Consider the following 14,463-nt stretch of genomic DNA (forward strand, 5'->3'; position numbering starts at 1 on the left):
AGCTCATCTGCCACATTAATGCTCTGTAGGCACGTCACCAGTTCCCCAGAGCAGACGCTGCACATGGTGAACGTGGGCCCGGCGCTTCCCATCACATGGTCCAGTGAGGCGGGTACTGGGATCTCCCCCATTTACCAGGGGAGGCTGTCGAAGCTCAGGGCCTGGGTACCTTGCCCCGAGGTCCCGCAGCGCCTGGGGCTCACACCCTCCAGAAGCGCCCTGCAGCCCCAGAGCCCTACTGCCTGGCCAGAGCAGGCCTTCCAGAACCTATTCTGTTTCCAGCATACACATGTGCCAGAGGCACAGAACGGGAAGGTGACTTCTGTCTCACATGTTTTTCAACAGCTGCCAGCATGAGGGAGGTCCTCAGAAGCTCGAGGCGTGGCCTTAGGGGAGAGCGCTCCACCAGCAGGGCTGGGGCCCAGCACCCCTCACGGCCCAGCACCAAGCCCTGGCAGCCCATGTGGGCGTCCTGGTCCTGCGGGACTGCGCCCCCTGCCTCCCACGGAGGGTATTACACAGGAGAGTCTCCTCTGGGGCGGCTGCTCCATGCACCCCCAGAGCTGTCACTTCCACGTGGCAGGCACCACCCGATGACCCCCCACGGACTCTCCCAGGACCCCTGCAGAAGAAAGCACCCACTATGGTCCCACAGGTTTTGTTGTGTGGCTCACAAGCCCTAACTGGTCTCTGGGGGAGGCCCTGCCTCTGGGAATGACACAGCTCAGAGGGCCTTGCCAGCAGAGAGCACCCCCGTCCCCAACCGGCTCCCCGTTCCCTGGGCCACTCCGGGTCCAGGACCTGCTGTCCCTCCTTGATGGATTCCCTGTGCGCTTACGTTCCAGGACAGGTGGCTGCTTTTAGGATCTGCCCCAAAACACCTCTGGCCCCTTTGCTGTCTGCTACTGTCACATCCCAGCCACTTCCTCACTCTCAATTCCCCCTGCCCGCCCCCCCCCCCCCCCCCCCCCCGCCGCCGCCCCGTCCTGGCCAGACTGCCACTCCCCTTCCCCACTGACCACAGGCAAAGGACAAGAATGGGGCTCTGGGCCCAGATTGGTCTGAATCCCAGCTTCTTAAAAGAGCAAATCACGAGAAACAAGCATACTCAAGAGATGTGGTGTGCTCGTACTTTGCCCACCTTGCCAGAAGGTGGTGTGAGCTCCCAGGGCCCAGCTGTGTCCCCACACCACGCCCTGGGGCCCCGCCACCTGCAGTGGGGTGGATAGTGGACAGCAGCCAAGAACGCGACTTTGTCTCTCAAACAAGCCTGCAGGCTGCAGCCCCCGGAGGGCCGTGCTCGTGCTTCTTCCTGAATTCCAGGCTTCTCTGGCTCGGGGAGGCTGCTGCTTACAGAACTAAGCTCACAGACGTGGCACTCAAGCTAGAACAATCTGTCACAGGAATGCAAAGCTTTTTATATAGAAATTCAGAAACTCGGTGTCCAGAAAACAGGGGTTTATTTTTACATTCTGTAAACATGAGCTTCAGGATCAGCACAAACATGGAGCGATCTCAATGGTGTTTATCCGAAGGACAGTCTGTGGGTTCACGATAACTGGAAGAGAGAGAACAGGGTCACAGCTTGGCCACGTCTGCGGTGTTCATGAGCCACAGTGAGACCCTGTGGCCGGACCACCTGCTCTTTCCACGGGGGGTCGGCCTGGCACTGGCCCTCCCCAGGCGGAACCCAGGCCCCATGGGGACCCCGCTGGCCACGTGCCTGTCCTGCCCCATGCTCCGGGAGCCCCTTCAGAAGCAGCAGAGGGTGGAGGAGAGGCTCCTGTGAACCTGACCTGAGGCGGAGCCAGCCTACTCTGTCAGGGTATTTTAGCACCTCCCCAATACTGGCAGCTCAGGCCAGTGGTGATGAGGGTGACTGAGGACTGTGCATGCTATACACTTCCCAGACAGGATCCCACACCTGTGGGTCCTAGGCTTGAGGAGCCCCCACCTTACGGGGGGTTGTGACTTCCAGGGGTGCCTACTGCAGGGATGGGCCTGTTCCTGCTTGTGGATTCACGGGGCTGTGGGGGGTGGCCACGGACTGGACCAAAGAAAGCTAATGGGGACAGGACGAGTTGGGGGGAGCACAGGCCAGGCCTCAACTGGCACTCCCTCAAGATGGGGAGGGGCAGAAAGTGGAGTGACAGCTGGTCTGGCACCTACCTGGGGCCTCCTGTGACCCCATGTGTCCCAGGACCCTCCATCTTGGATGTGTGGGGCCTGGCCCCCACCTGGGGGCTACTGCCCTCACTCAGGAGATGCCCTCACCTTCCCGACCTCTCGTACCATAGTCTGGGACACCCCTGCAGCGTGCCCCAAAGAGCCACCGCAGGAGGCTTCCTCTCCTCTTCCCGCTAACTGGCTGCTGAACCCACCCCAGGGCCCCTCTGCTCCCTCACACCTGGCGGGAGGGGGGCACCCATGGGTGAGGTCTGTGCTGTGAAATCACCCGTCACATTCACTGCTGCTGCTCTACTCCGGGTCTCCTTAGACCACATCAGGGCCACCTCTCCCCGCTGTGCAGCCCAAGTATTTGGACACCAATGGTCAGCATCCGCCCTGCCCCTGCCCCTGGCCCTCATGCTGTACCTGCCAGCACGTTATGCAGCTCCCGGGCTGACATACCCTGCCAGTTCCCTCTCTCGTCCATAGTCAGTTTTGCTCCTTCACTTTGACCCCTGACCTCACCCCTTCCCACCTGAACCTTCCCTCCACCCCCGCCGTCCCCAGGAGACCCCTGGACTTCCTGCCCAGCAGTGAGGCCATCAGAGGGACACTCACTTCATCACCAAGCCACACTCTGCACGGCCCTTCACCCTATGCTCCTCACCCCATCCCACGCTGGCTCTCCCTTCTCTGTCAACCAACGGCCCTCTTCCTCAGGCCTCCCTCCACCCCTGGATATATGTACCCAGAGGCACAAGGTCAGGTGTTGCTCAGGTCCCACCAGTTATCTAAGATTCCTTCCGGTTCTCGTGTGGAGTGGCAGTTTGCTCATGGCACTGCGGGGGGAATGCTCTGCTGAGAGGACTGCCTTGCCCCACCCCGTTTATTTGTCGAGTCTCCATGCTGGACAGGAGTCACCTCTGGTGCTTCTGGCACAAATGGTGCTGCCACTGATGCCCGTCCGTGGGTCATGGGACATGCTGTGCCAGTCTGAGGTGAAGGCAAATGTTCCCCTTGCCATTGTGACCTGCTGGCACATTGTGGTCCAGTGGCAGTGGCTGAGGTCCCAGGGCCCCTCCCTCCATACCCCTGCTCTGCTTACGAGTGACTTCTACCTGCCCGGCCCCATCTAACCCAGGAGACCGGGGCTGAGCTCCGTCCCGTGTCTGTAGCCGCTGTCCCTGCCAGCAGCCACAGGACCGAGCATAGTGGGGGACCGAGCACAGTGGGGACGGGGCACCAGCCACACTTTGTCTAACTCACCTTTCGTCTTCCTGTAGTTTTTCCTCTTCTTAAATTTCATATTAATTTTTGGCCATGATTCTGTCTTTTCAATGACCGTGGCTTCTACTCGAACGAGATCCTTTCTAGAAAGAAGAAAATAAACAATGACCTACCTTCTTAATTATTTTTCAATCTTACTAATGGTGTGTAAGAATTTCCAAAACAAAGTTTTACTTTCTTTTCTGCTGATTATAAACTATACCCTCCCTGCAGATAATTTGAAAACCTCAAAGAAGCACGACAGAAGGGGAGGAGGCAGGGGCAATGGGCAAAATGAGAGAAGGGGGGGGCAGCCCACGTGGCTCAGTGGTTTAGTGCCGCCTTTAGCCTATGGTATGATCCTGAAGACCCAGGATCAAGTCCCGTGTCAGGCTCCCTGCATGGAGCCTGCTTCTCGCTCTCTCTGTGTCTGTTTCTGTCTCTCTCTCTCTCTGTGTCTCTCATAAATAAATAAATAAAATCTTAAAAAGAAAAAAGAAAAGAAAAGAAAAGAAAAGAAAAGAAAAGAAAAGGGGACTAAGAGGTGTGAACTTCTGGGTGTGAAATAAACCAGCCATGGGGGGGTGGCTCAGCACCAGGAATATGGTCCACAACACTGTAATCATTTTGGGAGGTGACCCAGGGCAATAGGCCCATGGCGGACTGTACTCTGTAATGTACCAAGACATCGTGTACACCTGACATGGATACGATACTGTATGTGAATTATAACCTGATACTAATAAAAGAGAACAGCACAGGGGCACCTGGTGTCTCAGTTGGAGAAGTGTGGGACTCTTGATCTTGGGGTTGTGAGTTTGAGCCACATGTGGGGAGAGTGTTTACTTTAAAAAAAAAGAAAAGAGAAGAGAAGAAAAAAGAGACAGGGTGGTCTGTCAACAAATCGTACAAGTCTCCACTGTAATAAATTGTAATAGAACAATGGTCTGGCCTGGGTGTCCTCTGCATGGCCTCCCTCACAGATCGTGCAGGCCCTAGACAAAGCCCAGCATTAGTGAGCGCGTTACCCTAGGAGTGGCTTGCCAAGTAACGTGAAGTTGTCAGCTCCAACCAATAGGACCTGGGAAATGAAACAGGCATGTTACCAACAAGTGACAGAAAAGTCAGTGATGCAAACAATGGAGCATGAGGAAGGAACCAGCCACCCAACAGCGTGCTACGGACTTGATCTGCCAGCCTACTAGCTGTTCCTCAGGGTTCAAACCAGCGGGAATGTGAGCCAGCCCCCGGCTGCTGAGCCACAGAGCTGCGGCTACCTCCCAGATAGGCCCATCAGTGCAGCCAGGACAAGCGTCATTGAGTACCTGACTCGGTGATTGTGCTTCCAGAGAAGAGTGTCAACCGCCTGTGTAAATAACGGTGGCTTTTTTTTTTTTTTTTTTTTACTTTTTATAGAAAGTTATATACAGCGAAAATCCTACTGCGGTGTCCTTGGAAGCAGTTTATAACACTGCTAATTCTGCCAAGATTTAGGTTCAAGTGTATTTTTTAAAGATTGCAAAATTCCACGTGGATGTTTCAGCAACTGTCCTTTGCATGGCCAAGTGCGGCCTCAGATGAAGGCATCTTTGCATTACAAGGGCAGATGAGAAAAACACCCAATGACATAAAGCTTAAATATTTAAAGGTGAAGTGTATTTTACAACAACATCAATGGACTTCATATGTTCGATGATGACAAATAATCAAAACACTGTATTACAGTCACTTTCAGGGTGACATGTTCTCTTCTACTGCATTTCCTAAGTTAGGAAAAACAGTTTGCGTTAGGTGGTGGTTTCTAGAATGTTTTTGTGAATGTGAAATGTTTCAAAATGATATCTTTATAGGGGGTACCTGGTTGGCTCAGTTCGTGGAATGCATGACTCTCAATCTTGGGGTCATAAATTTGAGCCTCATGTTGGGTGTAAATTACTAAAAAAAAAAACTTAAAAAAAAAAATTCCCTTTCAAAAATCTTCAGATACACCTCTAAAGTCTCCTACTTATTTTAGATGTTATATAGAGTAAATGTGCCCTTGCCCATGAGCTCACGACAGAGCCACTGTCATTAAGGAGAAGTAAGTCCTCCTGGCTGTTGAAGCCCTATATGGTTGATTAGTTCAGCTCTGAGCTCAGTTCACCGGCTGTGAGAACAGCATCTTAGAAACAAGAGTTTAAGGGGGCGCCTGGGTGGCTCAGTGGTTGAGCATCTGCCTTTGGCTCAGGTCGTGATCCCGGGGTCCTGGGATTGAGTCCTGCGTTGGGTGAGCAGGGAGCCTACTTCTCCCTCTCCCTCTGCTGCTCCCCCTGCTTGTGCTCTGTCTCTCTCTCTCTCTCTCTGTCAAATGAATAAATAAAATCTTAAAAAAACCAGAGTTTTGGTTTTAAGTACACAAAAACTCTGCAACCACAAAAGAGGAGTTTTAATCAATTAAAAACCCATATATGCTATGGCACATTATGTTAGCAGTTAAACACATCCTAGAAAAACTATCTAATATAGAAAACTCATATATACATATATAAATATATATTAGAACTTATTAGAGAGAGAGTGAGTGGGTGAGAGAATGCACAGAGGGAGAGGGAGACACAGTCCTAAGCAGACTCTATCTCGAGTGCAGAGCCCGATGTGGGGCTTGATCTGATTCTGAGACCACGACCTGAGGTGAAAACAAGAATCTGATGCTCAGCTGACTGAGCCACCCAGGCACCCCTGAAAACTTACATTTGATATACTTTTATAAATAGAATAAGAAAAAAACAAAGAAGTCTGCCCCAAACAACAAGAAGAATTGTAAGTGATGGGTAGAAATACCAGGCTAAACATGCAGACCAAGCAGTGTGGAATGGCCGGTAGACATACCAGTCCCTGGGAAATGCCTCTAAAACCAGTCCTTCTGCTTAAAAGCTGCAGCCATCAAGTCTAACACCACAGTAGTGTTCCTGCAGAAACACTCGCCCCGTCAGTGTGGGGCTGAACCCCTGTCTGCAACCGGGATGCTCATTACGCTCTAAGGGAGGGTGCTCCTGAGACGGGAGCTCCATCAGCACACGTGTTTTCCTTGGAGGAAGGGTGGCCCGCCTCCTGTGAGGGGAAGTCTCCTGAGCTGCCCTTGCAGTCCCTCGCCCTGCTGGGCTTCGGCCACCCCCAAGGGGACACCTGCCCTCTCCTGTCCCTTGGCTCTGCTCACCCTCTCCCGCTGACCTGAGGAAGGCTCCCCAGGATAGCACACCTGGTGACTGAACTCCTGGGGCACACAGACCCTGTTGCACTCACCTTCTCCAGCCGTATCCTCTCTCCACATGCAATGTCTAATTCGTTGTTGATTAAAATCAGGTCCTCAGAGGTCACCTTCCACTGGTGGCTGGCGAAGTGCACCACAGCAAACAGCCTGCCATACTGGCCTGTGGCGATCAGCTCGTTCACCTTCCCCACGACCTCTAGGAGCGGGGAGAAAGCAGGCCAGGTGGCCAACCGGTCAGCTACTCACATTGGCACAGGCCTGCAGGGACAGTCATACAAGGCCCCAGGTCCCCTGCTCTCCCTCAGTGGGATGGGAAGTGGCGGTGGGGCTGCCGCCCGTGATTCTCTAGCCTGAGCACTAGGTGCACCTGGCTCCGTCCCTGTGACTCTGGGGTGCAAAGACCTTCACCCCATTGGATTCCCAGTCTTCTGTAAGAAAAAGCCAGAGGGGGATCCCTGGGTGGCGCAGCGGTTTGGCGCCTGCCTTTGGGCCAGGGCGCGATCCTGGAGACCCGGGATCGAATCCCACATCAGGCTCCTGGTGCATGGAGCCTGCTTCTCCCTCTGCCTGTGTCTCTGCCTCTGTCTCTCTCTCTGTGACTATCATAAATAAATAAAAAATTAAAAAAAAAAAAAAAAAAAAGAAAAAGCCAGAGGACTAGCAAAGTGAGAGCAGAGGCCTTTTTGCAAACCAGGAAAAGCTAGAATTACACCCTGTGGTGCTAGGTCCACCTGGAAGCCTCTGCCCGCACAGCCCGCACAGCTCCGGGCTTCCACTGCCTCACCTCAGGTCGCGATCCCTTCTCTCCTGCCCTGTTCACTGTCTGATAAGCATCTGTGAGCCTTGACCTGCCCAGCCTGGCCTGAGGCTGGGTGCTGGGACAGGAGTGCACGGTGCCTGCCCTGGAAAGAGTCAGGCCCGAGCTGCGCCCGGAGAAAGGGCAGAGCACTGTTTATCTGGCACCACATCTCAAACGGTGCTTTAAAACCAGAAGATGCCACGCGCTGACCTGCGTTTCCAGCCTTGTAAGGCAGAGGACACCGCGCTCCCTCGTGGCAACGGTGGCCGGCCACATTGTCCCTCCTCACGGGACACGCTCTGGGTCGACAGGAATCCTGACACCCCGAGTTTCTCCAACTCCCAGGCTGCACCCACACCTACTGACCACCATGCACTTGGTTCTTCTGATGGCGGAGCAATCTTTTCCTGCCACTGTGTTTCCACCAACAGCGTGGACATAGGTGGAGCCGGGGGTCCTCCCTTGCTTACACTGCCTGCTTGGACTGTGGCTGGTGCTCGCGAGGGTTTGAATCTGTGTCAAGTGGCAAAAACGAGCCTGAGCATTCACACCGTGCTGAGTCTCAGGGCCCCTGGAAATGTGAGATCCTGTTCTGTGGCCAGGGGACCACCTTGTCGGGGGAGAAATAGGGGGTACCGCCCTCGTTTCCACATCTGGTACCTGCATGGTGTCTGGTCTCCTCAGCTGGGTCTGGCAGGACAACTTCTGGCCAAGGTGGTGAACTCAGTGATGTTTTAGGAACGTACCTGTAAAACAGATTTTACATGTACACGGCATGCCCATGGAAAAAGACAGTTCAGGATCTGTGAGAAACGGCTGTGCTCAAGCTGGGGGGACAGGGCTATGCCTGCCATATGCTCCCAGGAGGCCCCGCGCCATGTGGACACGGGACTCTCAGTACAGACTTGCCCCTCTGTGTGACCGCACATCCTCTCAGAAGGGCCACATATTTCAAGAAACATCCACTAATTACTCAATAATCAAAACGGGAATTCCAACCATTTCATCCCAGAAGCGCCCCTCCTCGGAAGAACTACCCCCCTGGGCCGGTGGCTCATCCGAGAAGACAGGACTCTCTTTCTTAGTGTCAGGGCACACGTTCTCTTAGAGGTGTGGGCTGCATCGATGCCCCTCCTTTGCAACCCCCAACGCTCCACCCAAAGGCAAGACATTCTCTGCCTCCCAACCGTGCTGCAGTGCCAGTCTAACACTCAGGGGCTCTGAGGGCAGGGCTCCAGTGACAGGAACACTTTGCTGCTCAGCCCTTACCTCTAACTCCCACCAGGTAAGAGTCTGCTTGGCCTTTGTGCAGCCAGGGTCTGCCCCTCCCTCCGCTCGGCCTGGAGGAAACAAGCTGGGTGCACAGGGAGGGAGCACAGAGGCAAAAGGTGGCAGGGTCTTTCTCACTTCTTGATCTATTTCTGCCTTGAATTCCTGAAATCTATGGAGAGGGGAGAGCTCAGTAGAGCCCAAATTGAATTATTCAGAATGGTTTTAAAGCTTCTATTGCTGTTTGCCACCAGAGAGGGAAATGTCCGTCTTTCTGCTGCAGAGTTCCATCAGGAGCCCCACTTGGGTGCGTACAACGAATGCTCCCCATGCTGTGGCTCTAATCACTTTGGTGTCAACTGGCCAAAAAATGAAACTGAGCTCATCCACTGTGCTAATCTCAGGGCACCTGGAAACACGTTTCCACCCTGTGGCCAAGCAATGATCTCTGACAGACAAGGAGGAGGAGAGTCCAATCGTGGGAGCTCTGGTCCCCTTGCTGGGCCCGGCCCTCCCTATGAGACAGACTATAAGACAACAGATGCTGGAGACCTGGAACTCATGGGGAGAGAGAAAGATTAACTCAAATTAACTAATGTTCTGCCTTAGGATCTCTCTCTCTCTAATCTGATTCTGTTTTTCGACTTCATCTTTTGAGAAACATAAAAGCCCCCTGAATCTTCCCACTTCTGAGTTGGGAATGCAGGAGCAGCTGATACCCCATAACAACTCATGGTACGCCAAGCACTGTCCTAAGCTAGTTATTTATTTATTTATTTATTTATTTAGTTAGTTAGTTAGTTAGTTAGTTAGTTAGTTAGTTAGTCCTAAGCTCTTTAAATGTGAAAATTTACTGAACGCGCAGAGGACTCCACTGAGAGAGATACTAACACCATATCCATCTTGCACAAAGCTCAGAGTGGACTACTTTGCTCATGGGCCCCTGGGTTGTGAGGGGTGGGACTGGGACAGGACCAGGAGCTTCCTTACTCTTCACTGCTACCCTCTACTGCTTTTGGATATTCCTACTGGGAATTTGGGTGGGATTTTGTCAAATTTACCTTCTGTAGTTTACATTAAAGGTTTTTTTCTCCCTGGGGTGCATGGGTGGCTCAGTCGGTTAAGCATCCAACTTCTGATTTCAACTCAGGTGGTGATCTTAGGGTCCTGGGACCCAACCCTGTGTTTGGGCTTCAGGCTCAGCTGGGAGTCTGCTTGAGATCCTCTCTCTCCTTCTTTTTCCCCTTCCCAAAGTAAATAAAATCTTAAAAAAAAATTAAAAAAAGATTTTTTCCTCTAAGAGTGATATTTTAATACTGAATGTGTTCTTCCAAGAGATATTTAAGTTTTTCCTAAAAATTCTGATCCAACCTTCTTGTGATTCTAGCTCTCCGGTTAGAAGCCTCTAATTAGGAGCTACTAGATTTTTTATTTTTTAATTTATTTTTAAATTTTTATTTATTTATGATAGTCACAGAGAGAGAGAGAGGCGCAGAGACACAGGCAGAGGGAGAAGCAGGCTCCATGCACCAGGAGCCCGACGTGGGATTCGATCCCGGGTCTCCAGGATCGCGCCCTGGGCCAAAGGCAGGCGCCAAACCGCTGCGCCACCCAGGGATCCTGGGAGCTACTAGATTTTTTAAATAAAATACAGCTATGCAAGGCCTAAAAGCACATTCATCTTTGGACTCTGGATGTTCCATGGATGTTTATGTCAAGGGTTCTAAAAGTACTATCAAAAAAGGTATGAGAAAATGTAAATATCATTGAAAACCCACACATAGGCCGTTCTGACTTTAGAAAGATAGTCCTACAAAGGAAGAGTCACTCAAACCCATGTTTTGACATTACCCTTGTGGAACTGAAGTACTCTGTGAACCAAATCTTTGGGAAGCAGATCCCAGGGAAGCTGAGGAAACAAGAAACAGTGATCATTAGTGGTAAGAAATGCCACTGCTCTTCATTGCTGGTGCTGGAGTTGGAGCACCAGGTCACAACGTGTCTGTGGAAAAAATCTCCGTTGACAAAGCTAAAACACCATTGCTTGTGGTTATTACTTGTGTGTGTCCATCTGTTCATCACACCATTGAAAAGGGCCTAAAACAAGAACCCTCACCCACTGACCTGTTCCTTGATCGCCAAGTGCCCCGTAGGGTCAGATGCTGTTCTCTGCCTCCCAGACGGCCTGAGGAGCCCATCTCCTGCTAGGCTCACCCATGCTGTCCCTCCCAAATGGAGTTGGTTTCTGTGACCAATGACATGTGGCCGAGACGTGATAGCACAACACTTCTGAAATTACATTATAAAAGACTAGAATGGAGGCCTCCTGCCCATGACTAAGGTTGTGAGCTGGGAAACAGAAGATCCCGCCCCAGCAGACAGCCTGAGGGCAGCTTGAGAGCCAGAACCACCCAGGTAACCTGCTCCTGTACTACTCCTGACCATTGGAAATGGTGGGACATGACAAATGTCAACCACGCTAAGCTGCCAAGTTTTGGGGTGACTTATGATGCAGCAGTAGATGACTAATACACCAAGGGACAAAGGCCCAGAAATCAAATGTGGAGCTTAGGAGAGAAAAGGAGAGGGTAGCAACTCAGTAACTGTTGAGGATTTATTTATTCATTGCCTCTAAAGATGTCCTGTTACTGAAGTTTCCTCTATGGGGGCCCCTGGCTGGCTTAGTCGGTAGACTATGCAGCTCTGGATCTCGGGGTCGTGAGTTTGAGCCCCACACTGGGTGAGGAGTCTACTTAAAATGAATTAAAAGTTTCCTCTATCTAGTTCTTTGAGTTGTCGTTATGAATATCGAATCCCGCCAAACATTTCTTGCATCTACTGATGTGTTTGATTTTTTTTTTTTATTTTTAAAGATTTTATTTATTTATTCATGAGAGACAGAAGCAGGGAGAGAAGCACGGTCCATGCAGGGAGCCGGATGTGGGACTTGATTCCGGGACTCCAAGATCACACCCTGGGCCGAAGGCAGGTGCTTAACCGCTGAGCCACCCAGTCGTCCGGCATTTAGTTTTTTTTTTTTAAATATTGAGCTACAGTGTACTTTCCATGAAATTCACCCTATTACAGCTACCTCTTAGCAGGTGTTCCCAATTATTGGTATCTTGGGCTGGGTTCTCCTCTACTACCTTGCTGTGCCTGGGATTTAGATCCTTGTTCGGCCGTATCTCTTCTTTTTCTGGGACCATTCCTCGGGTGATTGTATCTAGATGAATGGATTTAAGTATCTTGTTTACACTGGTGACTCCCAGGTTTACACCTGCAGCCTGGATTTGACCACCCACTTGTCCATTTGCTGTCACCACTTGCAAGTCTGACAGGCATCTCAAAACCTACAAAGGCTCCAGATTCACCCTCATGCCTGCTTCTCCTCCCCTTCTCACAAAATGGCAATGTCACCTTTCTAGTTGCTCAGGCCAAAAAATCTCAGTCCCTCTTGACCCTTTCCTCTCTCACACCCTCAGAGCTATCAGCAGATCAGCTCTCTCTTCGAGATCCAGGGTCTGACCACCTAAATCCCCCAAGCCACCATCAATCACATCTTGCTGGAATTATTACTAACACCCTGCTCTCCCCATTACCTCTCTTCTCTGTGCAGCAGCTAGAGTGACCCTGTGAAAACTCAGGTCAGACCTTGTCACTATTTTGCCAAAACCCTCCAAGAGCTTCCTATTTAATTCAGAGAAAAGCCAAAACCCTCACAAGGGCCTACAGGGCACGGGCAGTGTGATGCCCCTCTCTCTCTGGCTCGCTCTGAGCCCATGTCTCAGACTCTACCTCTTGTTCATTCTGCACCTGCCACTCTGGCTTCCTGGCTATTCTCGGAACATGCCAGGCACATGCCAAGTGCCTGCCTCGAAGCGTGTGTGCCTTGGCTGCTCTTCCTCTGAAACCTCCCTCCCCCATTTTCTCTGGGTGGACTCAAACAGCATCTCAGTAGAGAGGTCTTCCTGGACTATCCTATTTAAAATTGACCCTCTCCCACCCGCTTCATGCTTGATTTTTCTCCCTAAGACTCACCAGCTTCTAATACACTATGTAATTTATTTTTAAAAATTTCCTGTCTTGGGCAGCCTGGGTGGCTCAGTGGCTTAGCGGCGCCTTCAACTCACAGCCTGATCCTGGGGGTCCTGGGATCAAGTCCCACGTCGGGCTCCCTGCATGGAGCCTGTTTCTCCCTCTGCCTGTGTCTCTGCTTCTCTCTCTGTGTCTCTCATAAATAAACAGAATCTTAAAAAAAAAAAAAGTTGCCTGTCTTTCCACAGCCACCCTTCCCCCAACAGAATACTAGCACCATTAAGAGCAGGGATTATTTAAGTCTACGATGTATTCCACCCCTCCCCCATCAGTGCTTGCGCATAAGAGGTGCTCAGTAAATGGTGGGCGAATGAATGAAGCCCTGGTTGGAATATGCCCTGGCAGTGGACTCTGCGCCTCCCTTGGAAGCCACCTCACTGTAACCCATCTACGGCCTTGGCTCAGTCCTGGACCCCGGAAGGAACAAATGTGCTCCCTCCTCTCCCAGGGGGTCGTCCTACAGCTCTGAGCACTGTGGTGTCTTCCATCCTGTTCCCCTCTCTCACTCCTCAAGGACCTGGCTGCTTACCATTCTGGTCACCTTCCGTGAACTCCACCTTACCTGTGTTTCTTAAAGTGGGGAGTCTGGAATTGAACACAGCGTTCCAAAGGCGGTCTTATGTCAGGACAAGGGAATAATTTCCACCGCTTTTGTAAAACTGTCCCTCCCTCCCTAAACCTGACTTTTACTAATGGAAAACGTCAAACACACGAGAAAGTAAAGAGGACAGAACCGAGAGTCCAGAGCCTTCACGCAGATTCAACGGTTATCAACTCGCGTTGCCCATTTTTGGGTGTACAGGGTCTCTGGCCCAACTTCGCAATGATTTTTAAGTGAATCACAGATACACTGCTTGAGCAGCAGAGATGTCAACGTGCTTCCACGGAAAGAAAATATTCTTTAAAAAACACATCACCGAAGCACTGTTGTATCTAAGGAGAACACTTCTTCAATATCCGCAAATGTACACTTAGCCCTATTTTTAAAAAGATCTTATTTATCTATTCAGGACGAACACACAGAGAGAGGCAGACGTGGGGCTGGATCCCAGGACCTCGGGATCGCGACCTGGGGCGCAGACAGACCTCAGCCGCCGGCCACCCAGGCGTCCCCGGGCCTATTTTGAAAACATGGTTGGGGGCAGTGGGTGGCTCAGGTTACGATCCTGGTGCCCGGCCCCAGCCCCGCTCCGGGCTCCCCGCTCTCCCGCTCCCTCTGCCCCTGCCCCTGCTCAGGTGCGCGCGCGCGCTGTCCCTCAAATAAATAAAACAGGCACGCCAGTCACTTCAAGCCAAGATAGTGCCTTTGGCGAACGTCACTGCTAACGAAAGGCACCAGGCCGAGCCTGGGCTGCCCCGACCGCAAGGCCAGCGCCGTGCCGGTCACCGCGCCGACAGCAAGCGGCCGACGCCGAAGGCATGGGGCGGACGCGGACCCGCACGCCGCGCTGCCCGCCTCCCACCCCGCTGCCCGCCTCTCACCGGCTCCGGGCCCTGCGGCTCTCGGGCCGCGGCGGCTGCAGGCGCACAGCAGCCGTCGGAAGCACACGGGCACGGCGCGGGCCGCCACGGCCGCCGCCATCTTCCCGCAGCCTCGGCCGGAAGCGGAAGCGGA

The 14,463-nt window shown here is 52.2% G+C and overlaps 1 protein-coding gene across 1 annotated transcript; it reads right to left on the reverse strand.

Moving 5' to 3' along the window:
* Positions 1–1,443: 1,443 nt before the first annotated feature.
* On the reverse strand, positions 1,444–14,388 carry LOC144292450 (large ribosomal subunit protein bL21m-like). The gene is made up of 8 exons (XM_077862753.1): positions 14,331–14,388; positions 10,605–10,662; positions 9,815–10,017; positions 8,145–8,230; positions 6,718–6,881; positions 4,464–4,516; positions 3,436–3,539; positions 1,444–1,558 (listed from the first exon to the last, which is right to left on the reverse strand). Exons 3-8 carry the CDS (start codon positions 9,856–9,858, stop codon positions 1,494–1,496), a joined length of 516 nt encoding a protein of 171 aa, XP_077718879.1. The 5' UTR covers positions 9,859–10,017; positions 10,605–10,662; positions 14,331–14,388; the 3' UTR covers positions 1,444–1,493.
* Between the last annotated feature and the right edge of the window lie 75 nt (positions 14,389–14,463).

Source organism: Canis aureus, chromosome 21 (genome assembly GCF_053574225.1).
Source record: "Canis aureus isolate CA01 chromosome 21, VMU_Caureus_v.1.0, whole genome shotgun sequence".
Lineage (NCBI taxonomy): Eukaryota > Metazoa > Chordata > Mammalia > Carnivora > Canidae > Canis > Canis aureus.